The sequence below is a fragment of the Neolamprologus brichardi genome, chromosome 17 (assembly GCF_056152115.1).
Source record: "Neolamprologus brichardi isolate AB-2024 chromosome 17, ASM5615211v1, whole genome shotgun sequence".
Taxonomy (NCBI): Eukaryota; Metazoa; Chordata; class Actinopteri; order Cichliformes; family Cichlidae; genus Neolamprologus; species Neolamprologus brichardi.
The window spans coordinates 2,338,531-2,359,959 of NC_142120.1; the positions used below are offsets into that span (position 1 = coordinate 2,338,531).

A 21,429-nucleotide genomic window follows, 5' to 3' on the forward strand; every position below is an offset into this window, starting at 1 on the left:
GAAAAGCACCTTGATTGGCACTGCATCAATAAATTGATTGAGGTCGTGCGTACAAGAACATTTAAAACAATTGGAGATTTGGAATGAATCGATACCCATAAAGTTTTTGTACTTTTCGTGCAACATGTTAACATAGTTTTAGCACATTTATGCAACAATGCAAAATCATGTATTTTGTTGAAATGTATCCGTTTTTAATTTTGTGTACATTATGCATTAGATTAACCACCTTTGCGTATTCCACCTGGGGTTACTTTGGTTTTTAGGTGGGACAGAAAACCAGGAGGCAGAGGAGGAGTTTCATCGCACCGCTCAGGCCAGCTGGGTTCAGCGTATGTTCACGTCAGTCTTGGGCGACTCTGCTTTGTTCAACACAAGGGAGGGCCGTGCTGGAAAGGTACACGAATATATTCAATGCATTATGCATACACGTATGCGTGAGTCGAGTCTTCCTGCGTTAGTATTTACAACAGCCTTGCATTGCGCGCTGTCCTAATCCCCCCCCCCCTTGTCATCATTTACCAGGTGCATAACTTCATGTTGGGCCTGAACCTGAACACCAACATGCCATTCTCTCCGTTACTTGAGAAAACACACGCTATGACACCTGAAGAGGAGGTGGATGCTGTCACAGGCAAGAATAATACATTAATCAGTTTAATAAATGTGTATGTTAATGCAGTGAGGGCTGTAATCAAACATAACCTTAGTATACTTTCTCTGCTGACTCAATCGGACCAACTTCACCCAATCTCCATCACGACTTTTGGAAAACTATTTTGGAAAACTGCACAAATATTTTTGGTTGCTGAAAATATCACATCTGTCTATAGAAATAAATTTAATGAAAGCTTCACAGTTCACAGCTGATGGAAGTCGTGGCTTACATGATCTCTTTTGAATTCAAAATCCTGCTCCTCACATACAAGGTCTTAAATAATCAGGCCCCATCTTATCTTAATGACCTTGTAGTACCATATCACCCTATTAGAGCACTTCGCTCTCGCTCTGCAGGCCTACTTGTTGTTCCTAGAGTATTTAAAAGTAGAATGGGAGGCAGAGCCTTCAGTTTTCAGGCCCCTCTTCTGTGGAACCAGCTTCCAGTTTGGATTCAGGAGACAGACACTATCTCTACTTTCAAGATTAGGCTTCAAACTTTCCTTTTTGCTAAAGCATATAGTTAGGGCTGGACCAGGTGACCCTGAATCCTCCCTTAGTTATGCTGCAATAGACGTAGGCTGCCGGGGATTCCCATGATGCATTGAGTTTTTCCTTTCCAGTCACCTTTCTCACTCACTATGTGTTAACAGACTTCTCTGCATTGAATCATATCTGTTATTAATCTCTGTCTCTCTTGCACAGCATGTCTTTATCCTGTCTTCCTTCTCTCGCCCCAACCAGTAGCAGCAGATGGCCCCGCCCCTCCCTGAGCCTGGCTCTGCCGGAGGTTTCTTCCTGTTAAAAGGGAGTTTTTCCTTCCCACTGTCGCCAAAGTGCTGCTCATAGGGGGTCATATGATTGTTGGGTTTTTCTCTGTATCTATGAAGCGCCTTGAGGCGACTTTTGTTGTGATTTGGCGCTATATAAATAAAATTGAATTTAAGTTGTTAAATTCAAATAATATTTGCATTTGTAAATGTATGAAAACAAATATGCGGTCCTACTTCCAGTAAAGGACAAGTACCAAACTAAACAATTTGCTCGGTGAGTCAGGAAGAATAAAATTTATCATTGCTCAGATCCCGATGAGTTTGACCGAATCTACGAGCCTCTGGATGTGAAGAGCAAGAAGATCCATGTAGTGGACAGCGGCCTGACCTACAACCTTCCCTACCCCCTTATCCTGCGCTCGCAGCGCGGCGTCGACCTCATCATCTCCTTTGACTTTTCAGCTCGACCGAGTGACTCAAGCCCTCCGTTCAAGGTAAAACGGGACTTTTTTGTGGTCATAAATGATTAATGTAAACAGCAAGTCTAACAGGATTTGCATCTCACAGGAGCTTCTCCTCGCTGAGAAATGGGCTAGAATGAACAAGCTGCCATTCCCCAAGATCGACCCCAAAGTCTTTGACCGTGAAGGTCTGAAGGAATGCTACGTCTTCAAACCAAAGAGCGGTGAAAAGAACTGCCCGACGGTCATCCACTTCGTCCTCGTCAACATCAACTTCAGGAAATTCAAAGCGCCTGGTAAGTATGACTGTATGTGGAGGTTATGAGGGGTAAAATTTCACTGTTGTGGCACTTGAGGCATCTCTTCGTCAAAGCTGGACTGGGGGAAATTGACCATATTCAGTCAGCAGCCAGATGCTAGGCACCTCCTCTGAGTGACCCCAATAGAAACCATCTTCCCATCCTCCCTTTGAGTATATGTGTGCTTACATTAAACTACAAATTCCGTGTTTTTTATGACCCAAGTGAAATGTGGTTCCTGGGGGAGTCGGGTACTAGAAGGAAATCTCTCGCCTCAGTAGGCGGACCATGTGTATAAACAGGTCATATATCAGAAGCCATGCAAACAAACACTATCACCACATCTGCACTGCACGCCCTTTACATTAAATAGGTCATCCATTCAGATAAACAGAGTCTGTTTATGGTTTTGCACTCAAACGGAGAAGAATCGCAGTATACCATAACTATTACATCCGGTATCAGTTCAGCAATGAACAGTATTACATACATAGTTGAACTGAAAAGTGCCCCAACTCTTGTTGTTGTTTTTGTTGTTAAATATCAGGCGTTCCCAGGGAGACTGAGAAGGAGAAGGAGCTGGCCGATTTTGACATTTTTGACGACACTGAGACACCGTACTCCACCTTCAACTTCCAATACTCCAATGAAGCTTTTATCCAGCTTCATGACCTGATGGAGTTCAACACTCTCAACAACCTGGAGGTCAGTTTAGCGCTGCTGCAAAACTGGTGTAGCACAGTGTTACCTGTTGAGCCTATCACTGTGGATGTTTTCATAAGGCTTGCAGGCATCGGTAGATTAAGTGATTCATGAACCGGTTTGTTATTGGCCAACTGCTGTTCCTTCATTTCCTCAGCTTTTCATTCTTAGTGTTGTCAGAGGGGAAATTTTGGCTTGCGTCTACTCATATTTTGATTGTGCAACATTAAAAATTTCATCGCAGTCAAAACCGGATGGTACAGGCCTAAACGAATTCTCTGAAGGTGTGTCATTTATGTGAGGTCAGGCTGACTTTCACTTGCCAACTTCTGAGTAACTATGTTGAGTAAGGGTTCAGCCTCTTTGATTTCACTGGGTGGTCAGGTGATGCAGACAGACTTACGCTGCCACTAAAGAGATTTTCCGATGCTTGGCTCCAGCATTTTGAGCCCAGTCAGTCAGCAATGCTGATATTTGGAAATGTACTGATAAAACATCTGTCATTCATGGTTAATATAAAACAAATCTGCCCACCGACACTGATTCATATGAAAGTGCAAGACAGAAATTTCCTGGACTTGTTTTTACATCATTAAAGTGTCACCAGCTGAGCTCTGGGGATGTGTAGTGAGAACCTCATACAGGTTTACACAGTTGGGGGGGATGAAATGATTAGTGAACATAAATCGGTAATAAACCTAAGCCTATGTAATCCACTAACTTTGGATAATTTATAATTGACAAATATTAATTAATTACTAAATGATGTTTCCTAAATAATTGGGTTAAATACTAACTATACACTTGTCAGGGGCGTATCCAGAAGGTGGGCATGGGGTGGCACCAGCCCCAAAATATGATTTCCCCCCACCGCTATTGAACTTTGCTGAATTTTAATGTACTTTTACATCTTTCAAGTATTTCCGTGTCATGCTGTTTTTACTGTACTATATTTTGTACTCCTTACTGGCTCATCATCCCTTACTCCCTCAGCTATTTGGGTTTTATTCTTATGTGGCTCACATATCTTCATGTTGTACCTTCCACGTCACTTGGTTGCAGTGTGGAGCTGAGGTTAAATGTTTTACGAGAGCTTACTCGACCATTTAAATAATGACCCTTTAATTCAAAGTGCTGCTGTGTTGAAGAGCAGCTTTTTTTCTGAATGACTCAATGTGTATTAGATTTCAGGACAGTACGGTAGCCATACAAATATATGGAAATCTACCTTCCAGCATGATGTTATTCAAAACTCATCCAACATTATATTTATCTGAACTTTTTAACCTTTTTTAAATATCGCTCTTAATTTAATGTAGCAGCATTTGTTCCATATGAGATTACAATATGGACTTTGTCCCCCTCCCTGCAGGTTATTAAAGAAGCCATCAAGGACTGCATCACGTCTCGTAAGGACAATCCCTCGAGCGCCTCTCGTCCTTTCGCCCTCAGTGAGATCCCAAAAAAGAAGATTCTCAAACGAGATCATCAAGGAAAGCCTGTGAATCACCTTGGGAATACTAGCCAGTAGCTTCGGTCTAAGACTTCAGGGCTTTTGGGGGATTATGTTTTCACCTTAGAACGGAGCATTTTCTTTTTGGAAAATGCTCTCATGCTGATCTTTTCTTTGTGTAATAGATGGTTTTGTTTTTCTCTGGGTTTGATATGATTTCTGATAAAGGGCTACTGCAAGGAAGCTGGATGTTACATGATATTATTTCATTCATATACAGCCAAGCTTTCACCTGGGCTTACGTGCACTATAGTGACTGCTGATTACAAACAGCTGATAGGTGCTTTCCCTGCAGGCTGTGAGAGAAAGTGAACCAAACAGTGCAATGTGGGTGAATTGGTTCCATATCCACTGAGCAACCCAAACTACAATTTTGTTGTCTGTTTTAAACTCACATGCTCATTCACTTCACTTCACTTCCATTTTCTTGCAACATTCCCAAATGTCGGTGAGGAGACTGCATCTCAGAGCCGTGTGTGGACGCACAGCTGTGCGGTTTCTAAATACTGAGCCGTTCCTGCACTGCGTCTTTTTGTGAGCTGAGCTCTTTCCACACTGAACGTGTGACAACAGAGCATGCAAATCACCTCTTCTTTTTATTATTGGATGGCTTGTCTAAACATGCAAGCTTGTTTGAAAACGCGGATGGGGATATTATCGGTAACCATTGGTTTTGTTTGATGGCAACTTCTAAACACTCCAAGTGCACCCCCCCCCCCTCTGGATACCTCAAACATCCCAGTGATGTTTACCCACCTACAGCGTATGAGCACTCCCTGCTCCCCTCTAGGGAGTGCCTCGTATTAAAGCCTCCATTTTGGAAAACAAAACTGGATGCCATGGAAACGGCCCTGCTCCTTCTCTCATCCGGTTCTGTGTCCTGACTTCATGGTTTCAGGGTGCGTTTTCTTTTTAAAGTGTTTGTCCCCCCGCCTCCCAACAAACCCAGCTTGCTGCCGGATCCTTTCAACAGTGAGCTGCAGCTCAGGTCAAAGTGAGGGCGCGATCATGAGACCTGCCCACAGCTGAAAGGTGTTCCCTGGTGGCAGCACACAGTGGAATTTTACACACTACACCTACACCTGCAGCAGTGGAGGCCTGAAATCAGACACACTACACCTACACCTGCAGGGGCCCAGAGGCTGCACGCGGAGCAGGGGGATTTTACACCCAACACTTCCGGCCCTCACGCTCTTACGTTTCAGCCGAGGTTGTTGGAAAGAAACCGAGAAAACAAAACAGTCGTTTGCAGTTTTGCTGCATGATGAAACCTTTGCAACTTTTTTATTTTTAGCTGATTTTTTTTTTTTCCTGTTTGTCTGTAGTTGTTTGTTTTTTTTAAATAGCTGTAAGCATTTCCTCATTTCTGTTTTTCTTTTAGAAAAAAATGGTTTTGGATAGCAGCAGTTTTTTACTTTCTCTTGTTGAATCAGACGAGAATGACAGCATTATATTTATGTACTGTAATGGCTTATACGTGAATAATTAGCAGTCAGGTACGACACAGTACAAAGACAGAAAATAGGCTAAAAAGTTACTTAACTGTTGAGCTTTTAGTAATTGCTGGATGGCTTTTCTTGCCTCAGCACAGAGTCCATTGACACGGCAGTGCGTCACATCAAGGCTAAGTCTGGTTCTGGTGGTCCCTACTGTAGAAGAAACTATTGCAAAGCGTGTCTGCCTGTGGACACTTTGTCATTGTGTTACCTTCACAGCTATGATTTAGTCCCAACACTTGAATGAAAATTAAGGCCAACTTCTAAAAGTGGGTTTGGTCTAACTCATTCAACTCATTTCATTTATTCAGTAGTCCAAATGACTACTGAACTGCTGAGCCAGGGTACTGTGGATTCAACCACCATCATTGTGCCTTTACCAACTCCTGAGAGAAATTTCCGGCTGCTAAATGTTCTCTGCATGTGTTAAAAAGCCTGTTCCTCTTGTCACTTATCACTCGGCTGTTCCTGTTTTTAATGAGTTCTTATCTCTTGTTGTTGTTGCTAAAAAAGAGCTACTTGGTAAGAGCAGAGATGACTGCAAGTAGCTGTGAGAGTGAGCCACAAGATAAGAGTTGTTTGTTCGAAAGCCTTGCATAAAACTTGTTTAGTGGTTTGGGTTTTGTTTTTTTGTTTTTTTGCAGATTTGTAATAATGTCAAATTTAAGCGAAGCTAACCTGCTGCTGGCTATAACCATAGGGTGGATGCGGTGTCATTGTATCAGGGCTACTTTTAAGAAAGTGAGTGATTGTGTTTCCCCATAAATGTTCAAATAGCATTGACTATCTTATGAAGACATCCTGTCGAGTTCTGCCATTAATCATATTTTATATATTGTTCTAGTTTAACTTTGATTATTTCTTCCCCCCCTCTCATATTTTACTATATATATTCGGCCACCTATGACCATGTTTACATGTTACAAGATCCTAAATGGTCAGCTGTAGGGACTTGAAGTGTATAAAACATTTCTGTGATTAATAACTGTATTATGACTGGCATAACATAACATACATAATGTTTATGTGCATTGTTAAATGAGATTAAAGGAGAATTTATCTCATGTGTAATCTTTTCTGTTTAAATACTTGAGACCCTTTCCTCATCTGTGAGCCCCCTCCTGAAAACACAGCAGCTGAGGTCAAAGTTCAGGTTCAACCCTGAGCTGCTTTAGTTTGACGCAGTTCTTTTTGAATACAAGCCAGAGTATTAATGAGTGTGGATGTGGGAGTGTCTCATTTCTTTATTTGTTGCCAGGCAAATTAAAAATGGGTTCAGCAGTTTATTACATTGAAATACAGTATTTGATATGACCGCCTTATTCTTCAACACAGACAGAATTCTCTGAGGTAGAGGACTTGTCATTTCTTTGAGTAGTCTTCAGGAATATTTCTCCAGGCATCTTGAAGGATGTTCAGAGCTCTTCTTTGGATGTTGGCTGTCGTTTATTTCCTCTGTCAACATGATCCCACACAGTGCCATTAACTTTGGCTTCGGATACCAACATGTTCTCACCCCCAAAGCATCGATATATTACGCTTCCGGGCACCCAACACGTCCCTAGATTAAGAGATTGGGGAAAAAATGAGGAAGCATGAGAACCGTTTGGAATGAATCTATACATGTACATTCATTTGACTTAAATCGCTTGGAAAACACTATCTAACGTCATTAAAGTGCTGGTTGAGGTGAGGGTTAGGGCTGGAATCTGTGTCCATCATTAAGCATCATTCTACTTGATTCCATCCATAACCCGGTGCGTAGCATAAGAATGGGGACGGTCACCTTTTGTGTTCCTCAGGAACGCCGGAGGACTTGACAAATCGTCATTATATTACGCCTCGGGAATGAGAACGGGCTGCGTTCCTCTGAAAGTGCTCATATACAAAGAGTGTAATGAAAATGTGTAGCTATTATACCACCATGTTGATTTCAAGGAACTTACAAAATTTTGCCCTCGGGTATGTAAATACCTGAAAATCAGCTTGTATTGACTGGCACAAGAAACCCCAAATCCTAATGAAACAGACGCACATGTTAAACAGTTCAACGTAGAAACCAAAAGGAATGCATTTGTATTATTTTCCATATAAAGATCGGTAACTGGAGGATGTGCTTCAACTATTGGGGGATTGCACCATGGCCAGTTTATCTATTGAGATTAATCATTTTCGGTGGAAGTAAATAAACCAGTGGCCAGTCCCAGACTTCCTTGATCGCTCACGACTTCCTTTTACTAAAGAAATCGTCTATGTGAAAGAATTACCTAATGCAATGGGAATATTTGGTTCCAGGAAGAGGGGAATACACACAGATGCAGCGATTTCCTTTAAATCTCAGTTTTTCAGTCAGGACTGTTTTGATTTGAAAATGTGATTTGAGGACCCGTACCAAATATCGAATGATGTTAACCAATAAATGTCAAAGTAGTGATGTTACAAAACATGACAAAACTGATTCCCTTTGACCTACATGATAAAGAAAACCACACAGAGCCTCTAAACCTTGGAGACCTGCTCCAACAAAGCCCCCGCTAAATTATTACATTCCTCAATTAAATCATGATCCAAGAGCAATATTCCCCTTGTGTGAGAGTACTAATTAAGTGCTTAGGATAGTTTGCTATTCTGTTAGTCCTTTTCTCTGGCACGGAAGCACCTGGCCAGATTCCCAACAGATTTGCCCAGATTCTAAAAGCTCTGTATCGGCATCTTTTCAGAGAACGTTTCAAGTTTCACCTCTTCCTTAGAGCCTGCACAGCACAAAAGGGACTCCATGTGGAACTTTTTCACAGGTTTGTTAATTGGCAGATGAACAGAAATGCCCTCTATGAGGCTGTATCCTCACCCTCGCCTCTGTCAGTGCGCCCCAGGGCGGCTGTGGCTACAATGTAGCTGCCATCACCAGTGTGTGAATGACTGAATGTAGAATAAAGCGCTTTGGGGTCCTTAGGGACTAGTAAAGCTATACAAGTACAGGCCATTTTACCCTCTGTGTGCTGAGTCATTCACATAGCAACGTAGCACGGACAGGTTGGGGCACCGCAGAAAGCCTGCAATGAGGCCACTTGTGACCAATGCGGCCAGATTGTGTGTATATGTGCAGCAATAAGAGGGAGAGGGAGAATCACAGGAAAAGAAAACATCTCTGTATGTTTTTCATGGACGAATGTGTGAGTGAGGAGCCTCTCAGAGGGAGGGTTCAATGTTTTGCAATCGTTTGACTTTTTTTGGTGCAGTCATCAGTTTTCTAATACTCCAAGTGTGTAGGTTGGCATGTAAGGAAAAAGGCAGTGATATACTTTATCTTTTTTTACTCTTGGGGCAGTCTAGACAGGCCAGATAAGGAAATAAAAAGATCCCACTTCTACAGGGAAAAAAGGCATTGAGGAAACATAGGTGTGTCCTAGTTACTTGCTTTCCCAGAAAAGATCTGTGTGTTATGAACTACGTTCTTTTGGTTCGCAGTGAAAATGCCTGCCCATTATGCCTGGAAACATCACGGGACGATAAGCCAAAATTTAATATGAGCTCATGTGGTTTTCAAAAGGCAACAAAGCCACACTCCTCCACCCCCAAGGTGCCATGCAGTTTGACAAATAGATACTTCAGTTTGGGTTTATTTCTGTTTCTGTGATGCAAACAGAGACGAGTGTAACATGGGAAATTTGGTCTTACTTCCTATACTGAAAAAATGCACATCCTGGATCGCAAACCTGATTACAAATCCATTCAGACTCCATTCTTCTGACTCATCGCACACAGTACTGGGCTCACCAGACTCCCGCGTTTCCGCATTGTAGCAGAATATTCAGAATAAACCTGTGCAATCATAAAGGTGTCACACAGGTATCTGAATTCTGCGGCAATCCAGAATTTTCATGTATCGATTCACTGATTCAAATGTATCACATTAGCATAAAGATGTAACATGTTTTCAAGAAGGTTTTTAGTTCATTTATGCGTATCTTCAAAACATTATATTCACGCTCGATGCTACCAACCTTGCCCAGCTGAAGCCCATTTGCTTAAAGGTTTGATATGTTGTGTATCCAGACAAACTTTATTTGCCTTCCTGTCAACTCAAAGCACTCTGACCAGCCTCCTCTGACCTGTGATGAAACGTAGGTCAGATAATTGCTGTTCACTGGATTTTTTTTCTGTTTTTCTGACCATGTAAATCTTGCAGATGGTTGTGCAGAAAAATCCCAGTAGATCAGCAGTTTTGGGTTTTTTAAATACAGCCTGTCTGGCACCAACAACCATGCTACATTCAGAGTCCCTTAAATGACCATTCTGATGCTCAGTTCAAACTTCAGGTACATGTCAGCTGTCTTCATGCCCAAATGCCCTGAGTTGCTGACTGATTAGATATTTGTGATAACAAACCATTGAACAGGTGTACCTAAAAAGTGGCTTTTTAGGTACACCTGTTTTTGTTCACTTTGTTTTGCATACATGTTACTTTTTTGAACGTTCAACTTCTTTCTTTCTTTCTTCATCATAATTTTTTCCAGATATGAGATAAGATTAAAAAGAGAGAATAATAAAAACAAGGGCGTAGATTTGGTTGTGGCATTGGTGGGGACGGATGATTCAACCATCGAACCCTGCCCCGTTTCTTATTTTTTCCTTTTTGTTTTTGCTTCTTGATAAAAAAAAAGGAGAAATATACTTGCCTACATATGCTATTCTACATGCTTTTAAACCGTTTAAAATTACAATTCAAAGTTTTATATGTAAATTATATAAATAAATATAAATATAAATTACTATTAAACAAATGACTGACTAAGTATTTCAGGCTTTAGTTTACTTCAGCCATATTCCATATAAATCAGGTATCATACAAAAGTAAAAAAATAGCTTCAAATACAGTCATGACAATAAAAGAATATGACTTTAAGGACTTGACAACATTACTTCAGTTACACCAACATTTCTGACACATTAGCACTAAGAACACTGAATGACCTGCTGGGTTTTGTCCATAAAACTACTCGTCTAAGATTACCACAAAGTAACAGATCTCTCAGCAACATTATGCAACATTTTAGGCACTACTGCCCTCTATCAGATAGGGGGCTGGGATGTTTTATTCTAAACATGAACTACTGTTACAGCAACAGACATGGACTACATGCCCCACACAACAAACATGCCTGCTCCTCTCATTAGCTGAAATGAACTGCTGGCATATTTGTCATATATATTTGTTTTACATCTATACTGTCCAGCCTCTCCTGGTGGACATGGCATCACATTATTCATGGTTACATACAATTTTAGACTGATGTGGGCCAAGCCTAGCACCTACTTGCCAACCTTGAGACTTCAGAATTAGGGAGACAAAGGGGCTGGGGGGATATACATGTACATATATATACAAAAAACTTGAATCTTACAGTGTTTATTTATCGGATAAAATAAGTTAAATGTCACCGTTATTATTGTCCAGCCGGAAACAGGCCGGGGGTGTCCAAATTTAGAGGCTGCTTCCACCTGAGGACCCGGCCTTTGTGGTCTAAGTGGGCCGGGTCCTCCGAAAGCCGGGTACACCGGAAATGAGCGACTGTGAAATTGGACGGTCTAGTCTTCAGAATTACGTCACCTGCCGTCTGCTCCTGGCTGTCTAAAACCTAACCGGACGCTGGCGTAGATGGTCGAATAAGCTGTGTTTTCACACAGCAGTTTATTCAGCTGTGTGAGAACCCGGATGAATCCTCCCGAGGGATTAATAAAGTTTTATTTAATCTAATAACTTTAATCTCAGCCAAACCGATTTACTCACCAAATAAAACACAACTAAGGCACCGAAAAAGGCCAAACAATAACATGTTTAAGTTATTTGACGTTTACGCAGCTACATTCTCGCCTGAAAATGTGTTAAAAGTTTATTTTGCGACCCAGAAAGAGTAATAAGAGTAATATTAAAACTAAGTAGCTGCAGTAATAGTAGCCATCGTTGGAAACTGGAATTGGCTGGGCCAGTCTGGGATATGGTTTTCAGTTTTGTTGTCCGGGTGGAAAATCGGGAGAAATTGGGGGGGAGAATGGTCGTCCCGGGAGATTTTCGGGAGGGGCACTGAAATTCGGGATTCCCCGGAAAAATCGTGAGTGTTGGCATGTATGGCCTAGCATAGCCTGTAACGTTATTGTGACGGACACGTTATATGAGTGAACTTGACTTTAAGTGACTTACAGGTTTCTTTGAAAAACAATTTCTTATATCCAGGTTCTTCCTTTGCGCTGCCATCCTCCTCTCCTCCTCGCAGCGCAGGTTTGCCGCTGCTAAAACTAAACAGAGCTCCCTGAAAGGCTCAGCCAATCACATTGGCCATATTTGTCACATGACGTAGGACTCCAGTAGAGAACGTAATTTAACTCTTTCTGCTCCGCTCGCTGAATGAGACGCTGACAGGTCGTTTTTTCTTACTATCAGGTTTGTTTTTCTTTACTCGAAGAGATCAAATTATTGGTGGGGACACGTCCCTTCCGTCCATGCCAAATCTACGCCCTTGAATAAAAATAAACACAATAAAATCAGGGCTGTAAACACTGGTAAACTGTGGATAAGTTTATAGGGGAGACTGGGGACAGCTGCAACGAGGGACGGTTACAACTGTCCCCGGGGTTGTGTCAACTACAATTCTTTTATTCAAAAAAAGTACCTGATATCAGATGTATTTATCTTTGGCTGTCAGACAAATGTGTTTCATCTATCAAAATGAGTTTGGTTTAGTCCAAACGTAGAATATTAATGATGATAGTGATGACTTTGCAGCTTACTGACTTAGAAATTATGACTATTCCACTGCTCAAAATAAAATAAATAGCTGCAGAATTTCATTTTATTTTGCAGTGTCATAATACATTGTGACAAAAACTGATGCAAATTAATTAAATACTAAAATTGAAAATCTTATCTAACATAGCCTGCTTAGTTTTATTGACCGCGGTACTATTTCTTTGGTTTGAGTTCCCTCTGGCGGTGAGAACAGAAACTGCAGCCACGGGGCGGCATTGAGTCAGCGGAAGTCAAAGTAACGGCGAGGGAGGAAAGAAGGGGGAGGCCCGGAAGCCGCCTGTCTGCCAGTGACAGCCCACATCAGAAAAAAGCACTGCAGAAATAATTCTTTTAAAAAAGGATTTGCGCGCGAACGCTTCTGATTTTCGTTTTAATATAAATCACCCGAATCGCCGCAGACATGTCGAAGAATACCGTGTCCGCCCGCTTCAGGCGAGTGGACGTGGACGAATACGACGAGAACAAATTTGTGGACGAGGAGGACGGAGGAGAAAATCAGCTGGGTCCTGACGAGGCAGAGGTGGACTCGCTCATCAGACAATATCCTTTACGAGATTAGCTAGCCCGCCCGTTAGCCTACACGGCGTGCTGAATGAAAGTGCCGCGGTGGCCTGTGCAGTGTGCCCGTAAGGCTCAGATTCATCCGCACACTTCAATTAGCTTTCGGGGATGCTAGCTGCATGGATGGGCGTTTAGCTAGCAGGCCAGTCACTGCCCCGACTTGCCTGACAGTCACATTCCAGGGATTGCGCTCCAAGATTGAACAAGCGGGTGTGCATCACTTTTACTGAGTTCACCCTCCTGCCAAGGTCTGCTTTCTCCCTGATGCTGCAAGTACATTTTAGGGTGTGGTGAACCCGGCATCTCGCCATATAGGGCTCGAAGACGCTCCACTTCCCCATTGAGCAACTCCTCCCAGCGCGTGTTACAACAGAGAAAACTCAAAACATCAAAGCAAAACCCAATCGAGCAATCGCTGTATAACAGAGTTTTGCCGGTACGGTAGCTCTTTATTTAGTCACGCGAGAAATCTCCCCGTCTGTGTCTGTAGGGATCAATATCCACATTCAAGTAAATGACTGGAACCTGAACAGCGTCACTGTGTAAGCACTCAGGCTTTATTTACTTATTCGTACAAGTGCTGTTTCCCCTGTGCCTGAGCAGGTTTTGCTACCATGGACTGCAGTAAGGTCGAGCGTCTTTATGAAGCATACTTAGTGTAGAAAACCACTAATCAGGAGACGAAGCAATACTGCAAACAGGAGGGAAATGGAGCTGTGGAAGGTGTTTAATACATTTTTGATGATTAACAGGAGCTGCGGGGCATGAATGCATTTGTATTATTTAGGCAGTAACCTGCTCATAAAGCTGATTTAACTGAAAGACTTTGTGCTTTTAAAAATGGACTGCACTGATTGTGCAGCTTGTTGTTCTTTATGAGAGACGAAGGCAAAGGCTAGTTTATAATTTTCTTTACATCCGTTGTAATGGAGGGGGGAGTCTTTGCTGTGCTGCTTCCTTAACCTTTCCTGCACAGGAAATCTCACGGAGGCTTTACACGCAGTACTGAAGAACCCACCAATCAACACAAAGAACCAGAACGTCAAGGTGAGCTCGGTTTACCTCAGTAAAGCTTCAAGCGCTGCACATTTTAATGCATCACTTTGAGAAACTTCAGATTCTTGATTTGTAGTATAGCAGTGATATTTGGTTCTTCTTAAGCTCTCCAAACTTAAACGATACAGCAGAAAGTAGCAGATCTTCAGCACCTTACAGCTGAGGTCCTTTCAGGCTGTGTGCAGCTCAAGGTCCAGTGGTCGATGATTTTACAGCCAGGTATACGAACTGACTGGACTGTGTAGCGACTCTGGCCTTCAGCCGTCTGCTCTCTCCTGGCCAGGACCGTGCGGAGGGTCTGGTGCTGAAGGTGCTCAGCTCCTTCAAGAGCGGTGACATAGAGAAAGGCGTGCAGTCTCTGGACAAAAACGGCGTGGACCTGCTGATGAAATACATCTACAAAGGCTTCGAGAGGCCGTCAGAGAACAGCAGCGCGGTCCTGCTGCAGTGGCACGAAAAGGTAAATATTCCCACCTCACTGTGGGATCTCCAGCGTCTTCTTGAGCCAAAACAATAGACAAGTTCAACTTTTCCCGCAATGATACTCGTTCCACTTTGAAAACACCCAAAGGGTCCTGACATAACTGTGTTTCTCAGCTTCTTAATCAAACTTCCACCACCACCTTTTTCAATGTTAAATATTGTTGTGCTAAACCAGCGTATGAAAATCAATCATTAAACTTCATGTTCTTAATCATTATTCTGTCTGATAGAGCAGATTCATGTGCACATAAATTAGGGGTTAATAAATGGTCCAAGCCATCCAAGTCATTTTCACACATGCGCTACAGCCTGGATGTGGTGGCAATAGGGCTGCCACGATTAGTCGACTAGTCACGATTACGTCGACTATCAAAATCGTCGACGACTGATTTAATAGTCGAGGCGTCGTTTGAAGCTTTGTAAGATCACAAAAGACGCAGGAATAAGTAGTAGGATTTAAGAGTGTAATAACGGACTGAAACAGAAGATGGCAGCACTGCATGTACAAGGATGCCAGCTGCCGTTAAACCCCGAAGAAGAAGAAGCTGTGTCCCAGAATTCATAGCGCAGCCCAGCTCAGTTGTCAACAATGGCGGCAGCTAGTTAGTTTTAATATTACTCTTATTATTCTTTCTGGGTCCCAAAATAAACGTTTAACATATTTTTAGGCGAGAATGTAGCTGTGTAAACCTCAAATATCTGCTCAGTTTATCAAGACACCACATATTTTCAAAAGCGCTCCGACGTTTTCGGAGACGTCTGTTAGCCACTAGCTCGATAGCTAGCCGGGGGCTAGGCTCACTAGAGCCGTGAGAACACGGGACTCCCGGCAAATCATATTCAAACCCACCGCCGTCTTTCACTACTCAGGTTAAACATGATATATAAGTCACTTGGATAACTTTAAAATGTTATTGTTTGGCTTTTTTTTAGTATTTTATTTGTTCCTGAGTAAATCGGTTTGGCTGAGATTAAAGAGATGCTTGAGAATTTACTCCGGTGTCCTGTTATATTTTAGATAGCAAGGAGTTTATTAAACTTCACTGAAACAATCTGCAAACTTCATTAAAATTTAATAAACTATCATCTTGTCTTTATTTTTAGTTAGCACATACCTTAAACACTTAAAGCTGTAAGCTAATGATAGTTATATAAGAGCAGATGCTGCTGGTGCAATAAGCTGTACGTTTTACGTCCAATGGATGATGATCTGATTAGTCGACTAATCGCAAAAATAATCGGTGACTAGTCGACTATCAAAATAATCGTTTGTGGGAGCCCTAGGTGGCAATAATAATTTTGTTTATATCGCACGTTTCGTTACATTGAAACTCAGTGTTCAGAAGACAAACTGTAGAGGTTTACAATGCAGTGAAAGCAGCACAGAACAATCGAACAAATCAACAGTTTGTTAAGTGTAAGAAAACTATTTTAGTTGGTTTATTATGATCATCAAAAACAGTTTTTCTCTTTCTGTGTTCTCAGGCTCTGGCAGCTGGAGGAGTGGGAAGCATCGTCAGGGTACTGACGGCGAGGAAGACTGTGTAGAAGACGAGCAGCTCACTGCTCTGTTTATGTAACAGATGGCATAGGGACTAACAGGAAAACCAGATTTTTAACCCAATGAGATGTTTTCAAGCCAAGACTTTAAAAAAATAAAAAAAGGAAATAACGTACAGTCTGGCTCGTATTAAGTTAAAAATGGGTTTTCCTGTGGAGTCCCGTGCATGGTCATAGCTTAAATCGTACTCCTCACAGGGTGCTACAGATCATTTTGCACCCATGTGTCTGTGCTGATTCCCGACCTGTTAACCTTTATGTCGACGTCATTCCTGTGCACTGTGCCCCCAGCGGTTCCCAACTTACAGAGGTAAATGCTAGTAAAACTGCTCATGATTGAATTGCATAAAGCAGGGCTGTTGGTCAAAACCAGTAGAAACCAGAGCGCTCCCTGCTGGTCAGAAAGGTCGGGCGCCACCGCTGCGCGCACACGTTCATAGGAACAAACATGTTTTTCCATCGTCCGCCGAATGTTTCAGGAATTTTATCTGTGAGGAAACTCTGAGTGTTTGGTTTCCATCGTCAGAGACTTCCAGATGGAATAAAAGCCGGGCTCCGCCCCTCTTGCTGTAACACTTGAGCAGCGAGAGCTGCTCGAAAAGCGCAGTCACACACAGAGGGTGGTGGATTTGCACTGGAGGAGGGGCCGGGGGGGATTCATCCGTCTATCCCCTCGTGCTGCCCCAGTTAAGGATTATATGACCCACGATGCATCTCCATCGCCACTCTTTATTAATCCCACTTTGCTCGTGACCCCTCTGCTACTGAACAGGGCATTAATGCGGCTCTGCTGGTACTGTTCATCGGAGCAGCTGTTCTCTGGAAAACGCGCCACCCAGAGAACGTGCGCTCACACGGATTTGTTTTTGTTTTTTTAAAAAACGTTTTCACTATTTAACAGAAAATTATTAATCTAGGATCAAACATCCGCTTTGTTTTCTTATTGTTTTGAGTGACGTTATTTTCGCCTCCACTCAGTTAAAAACACTGTTCGCAGGCCTGACGCGCCGATCGGTACGATGATGCGTTTTCTTCTTCTTCTTTTTTGTGAACTGACGGGGAATTAATAGTTTAAAAATAGATGATGTATTTTCAGTATTCATTTTAGCATTTCATACCTGACATTTGTTTTTTCCAAGATTTCAGGAATTTTGTCTGTGAGGAAACTGAGTGTTTGGTTTCCATCATCAGACTTCCTGATGGGTTAAAAGCCGGGCTCCGCCCCCCTCGTTGTTTTTTTTTTCTATTTATCCTGAGTTTATCCTGAGAGTTTGTCTAATAATAATAAGACTTTTCCAACACATTTTACATAATTTTCATCCGCCTTATTGGGTAGATGACATGTTGCCAAATGTTTTATTTTCGCTTTTCAGACCTCGTGTGTTTAGAGAGTAAATGGTGGATTTTATTACATTTTATTTTGAAACCATGCAGTATATATGAGCATGAAAGAAACGCGTGTTGCGGCGAGTTTTGCTCCGAGTGCAGACGTGATGAAAGTTCCAGCGTTCGGTTCCTTTCTGCTCGTTTTCAAACACGGAGTTAAAGTTACTCAGAGATTTTTATTTATTTGTTCATTTTTTTAAATATAAAACACAAGTCACTACAGTTGTTTTTTTTCATCACCGGTTGATATTTAGACATGGGTCGTCATGTTTGAATACTGTCATCAGTGACATCAGACACCTTCTCTAATGACTAGATTCACGAGCTTCATGTATTTCTAGTCGGCGATGCTTTTCTGGGTGAGAAGATGACGGAGTGCACCAAACTGATGTACAAACTGCCTTATTCAAATGTTCCTTTTTTATGTTTGTGCTTTTGGAAGAAAAAAAAACAATAATAAATTAAAATGTGTGAATGCTGAGTCTTAACTGTGTCGTGATTATTTTGTTTTGTGTCACAACTAAGAGCCAAAAGTTCAATTTTTGAGTCAAAGACGACGGTTGAACCGTACAGAGCGCGCAACGTCTGAGAGACACTTTGGAGTGACTGTACAACATGATAGATGATGCTTTACAGCAGAATATACACTTTATCACATTGTAACAGCCCAGTGTCAACAATTTAGCAACTGTATGATGATGTCATGTCAACCTGACATCAAAGTGCTGACAGGGACTAGAAAGAGAGCAGATTTCTCCTGTTTTGGCTTCCCTTCATTGGCTTTCAAAGAATTCAAAGTCCTGCTCCTCACATACAAGGTCATAAATAATCAGGCCCCATCTTATCTTAATGACCTTGTAGTACCATATCACCCTATTAGAGCACTTCGCTCTCGCTCTGCAGGCCTACTTGTTGTTCCTAGAGTATTTAAAAGTAGAATGGGAGGCAGAGCCTTCAGTTTTCAGGCCCCTCTTCTGTGGAACCAGCTTCCAGTTTGGATTCAGGAGACAGACACTATCTCTACTTTTAAGATTAGGCTTCAAACTTTCCTTTTTGCTAAAGCATATAGTTAGGGCTGGACCAGGTGACCCTGAATCCTCCCTTAGTTATGCTGCAATAGATGTAGGCTGCCGGGGATTCCCATGATGCATTGAGTTTTTCCTTTCCAGTCACCTTTCTCACTCACTATGTGTTAACAGACCTCTCTGCATTGAATCATATCTGTTATTAATCTCTGTCTCTCTTCCACAGCATGTCTTTATCCTGTCTTCCTTCTCTCACCCCAACCAATCACAGCAGATGGCCCCGCCCCTCCCTGAGCCTGGTTCTGCTGGAGGTTTCTTCCTGTTAAAAGGGAGTTTTTCCTTCCCACTGTCGCCAAAGTGCTGCTCATAGGGGGTCATATGATTGTTGGGTTTTTCTCTGTATCTACTGTACAGTATAAAGTACAGTATAAAGCGCCTTTGTTGTGATTTGGCGCTATATAAATAAAATTGAATTGAATTGAATTGAACCAAAACCTCTGTGGAAGATTTCCAGGACACTCCTGAATCTGTGTCATGAAGAATTCAGACAGTTATGAAAGCAAAAGCAGGTCCAACCTATTATCAACAAGGTGTGGGTGTATGATCAACAACAGCATAGCTTCAAAATGATTTACACTATCAAACATTTGTAAATGTAATGATTTGGATGTAATAATTACTTTTATTTGATATTGCACATGATTATCATTAATCTTCTTTAACTGATAAGGAGACGAAGAATCTAAAGACTTCACGGCAGACGGAGAAAACTTATCTCTGAATGGCGTTCGAGTGTATCTGTGATCAGAAGCTTTGCACGCGGCGCTCGGGTCCACGCGTGGCACGCTCTGTCAAAATCGGGGATGTTTTGTGCAGCAGTGCTGTGCACGCATATATACTTTGTAAAATCAGCGTTTATCTATTCATATTCGATTTTTATTACAAAACGGATACGGTACGTACAAGTGTGGCATTACATTATGAGAAGAACATATGTACAAATCGTAAAAAAATACATCTTGACACCAGCTGTTGGATCGTCGCGCTGCTGACGTGAGTTTCTGCCTGAGGCGTTCGTGCGCCAGCACCTGAGCACCAAACCCGAACAGTGACGCCTCCGCTTTGGCAACTGATGGCGCAAAAGTGGGACCCATCTTCCATTTTTCGTGTTCGAGCCCTTCCCAAAGAAGTTAATAATAGGTTGATGTAAATGAAAGAGAAGCTAGTATGTTGTACCGGCGGCGTTTCACTTTGGAAGAGTCGAATCTAACGTGTCTTATAAATAAGCCTGAAGAGTCAGGAGATGACTGACTGAGAGGTTTGGGAGGTTTCCAGGGATTAGAGCTGATAGATAGTTGGTAAGTTTCCTCATGTAAACATCCAGCGTCCTACTTCCTTACACCTTCGGGGCCGTATGCACCCGCTGGCCTCTCTCACACACTCGATAATCGTTTTCCAGTCTGTTTACTGATGCGGTCGCATCCACTAACTCTCACCGTGCCACTTTTTGCGGCACTGCACTCAGAGGACGTAGCCACTCGGGTCATTTAAAGTGTTTTCAGTAGGGGTAGGCAGACACAGCGATGTAGACGATGAAGGTCGTCTGGTACTCGATGCCTCCGTCTTCACTGTAGGACAGGGCTCGGACCTTCATGCGGTACGTGTGGGGCTGTCGTAGCGGCCGCGTGGTGAACAGCACTCCCTTTAGGTTCTCGTCTCGCAGAGCGAACGGCAACGCGAAATCCTCGTCCACCACCAGGAAGCTGGTCCTGGGGTGCATCACTCCATCCTGTGTGTAGGCCACCAGCCTGATGAGGTCCTGGTTGGCTGCGATGCCAAAGGGAAGCGACAGCAGCTTGTACTCCAAGGCGTACGGGCTCAGTGCGCACTCCAGGTCATTTGGCTGACAGTTTCTCAGACAGAACCTACAAAAGAAAAATAATTTTGGTTGAATATGGTGCTGGTGGGCCCAGGAGGCAGAAAACAAAGGTTTGGTGTAAAGGCGATGTGAGAAGCCCAAAGAAGAAGGTTTTACACAGAAATCTGCTACAATTTGAAGAGAAAACAATCCACCGCCCGTACTTATATCTGTAGGATTTGATAAAATATGATCACTTTGTCTCAAAGTTCAGAATGATCAGGTTTTATGTTTGTGTGCAGGTTTACCCTGTGACTGGGTCCCTCTGGTAGTTTGGGGGACAGGGGGTGTCAATACACTGGTAACTTCCTCTCGTGTTGAAGCACATTCGATTCACTCCACACTGGATGTTCTGTTCCAGGCACTCGTCTGTGTCTGCGGCAGATACAGCAAACAGCTACAGTAAGCACAGGTCACACCTTGCTTGAGGGTAAACTGCATGTGACAGTGAACAGGTGGGTTGCCGGGTAGACAAAGCGAGCAGACCGAGGTTCTCACCTTGACAAGTCTTGCCATTGGTCATGAGGCGGTAACCAGCAGGACAGAGACACCTGTAGCTTCCTGGTGTGTTCGTGCACTCGTGCTGACAGGTGTCCCTCACTTCACACTCGTTGATGTCTTTTCGATGTCACGCACGCACAAAAACAGCCACAGAAAGATACACAGAAGTTTTCAAGACCTCACTGCAAATTCTCAGCAGTAATGAAATGCTGAACTTTCCTCTCCCTCAT

The 21,429-nt window shown here is 42.6% G+C and overlaps 3 protein-coding genes across 4 annotated transcripts in view; 2 read left to right on the top strand and 1 right to left on the bottom strand.

The window, feature by feature from the left end:
- pla2g4ab (phospholipase A2, group IVAb (cytosolic, calcium-dependent)) overlaps positions 1 to 6,949 on the top strand; it is a 28,631-nt gene extending 21,682 nt beyond the window's left edge. For both annotated transcript variants that reach the window (XM_006799702.3, XM_087831181.1), the window contains exons 14-19: positions 267 to 397; positions 526 to 634; positions 1,740 to 1,924; positions 1,998 to 2,187; positions 2,738 to 2,895; positions 4,265 to 6,949. In XM_006799702.3, coding sequence (XP_006799765.2) covers positions 267 to 397; positions 526 to 634; positions 1,740 to 1,924; positions 1,998 to 2,187; positions 2,738 to 2,895; positions 4,265 to 4,423 — 932 coding nt within the window. In that variant the 3' untranslated portion in view covers positions 4,424 to 6,949. The remainder of the gene's footprint in view (positions 1 to 266; positions 398 to 525; positions 635 to 1,739; positions 1,925 to 1,997; positions 2,188 to 2,737; positions 2,896 to 4,264) is intronic.
- Positions 6,950 to 12,937: 5,988 nt separating this feature from the next.
- Positions 12,938 to 18,254, top strand: arpc5b (actin related protein 2/3 complex, subunit 5B). The gene is made up of 4 exons (XM_087830776.1): positions 12,938 to 13,249; positions 14,245 to 14,317; positions 14,610 to 14,786; positions 16,295 to 18,254. The coding sequence occupies exons 1-4, from the start codon at positions 13,110 to 13,112 to the stop codon at positions 16,355 to 16,357; spliced, it is 453 nt and encodes a 150-aa protein (XP_087686902.1). The 5' UTR covers positions 12,938 to 13,109; the 3' UTR covers positions 16,358 to 18,254.
- Positions 18,255 to 19,384: 1,130 nt separating this feature from the next.
- The window catches only part of hmcn1 (hemicentin 1), a 111,927-nt gene continuing 109,882 nt past the window's right edge, over positions 19,385 to 21,429 (bottom strand). Inside the window, exons 105-107 of the mRNA XM_087830945.1 lie at positions 21,197 to 21,316; positions 20,947 to 21,073; positions 19,385 to 20,705 (exon numbers count right to left, since the gene is read on the bottom strand). Coding sequence (XP_087687071.1) covers positions 20,339 to 20,705; positions 20,947 to 21,073; positions 21,197 to 21,316 — 614 coding nt within the window. The 3' untranslated portion in view covers positions 19,385 to 20,338. The remainder of the gene's footprint in view (positions 20,706 to 20,946; positions 21,074 to 21,196; positions 21,317 to 21,429) is intronic.

Excerpts from the sequence above, each read along its gene's own strand:
- arpc5b (XM_087830776.1), top strand. The coding sequence starts at position 13,110 with ATGTCGAAGAATACCGTGTCCGCCCGCTTCAGGCGAGTGGACGTGGAC. Across the intron at positions 14,318-14,609 it reads CAAAGAACCAGAACGTCAAG|GACCGTGCGGAGGGTCTGGT; the intron begins GTGAGCTCGGTT and ends TCTCCTGGCCAG. Across the intron at positions 14,787-16,294 it reads TGCTGCAGTGGCACGAAAAG|GCTCTGGCAGCTGGAGGAGT; the intron begins GTAAATATTCCC and ends CTGTGTTCTCAG.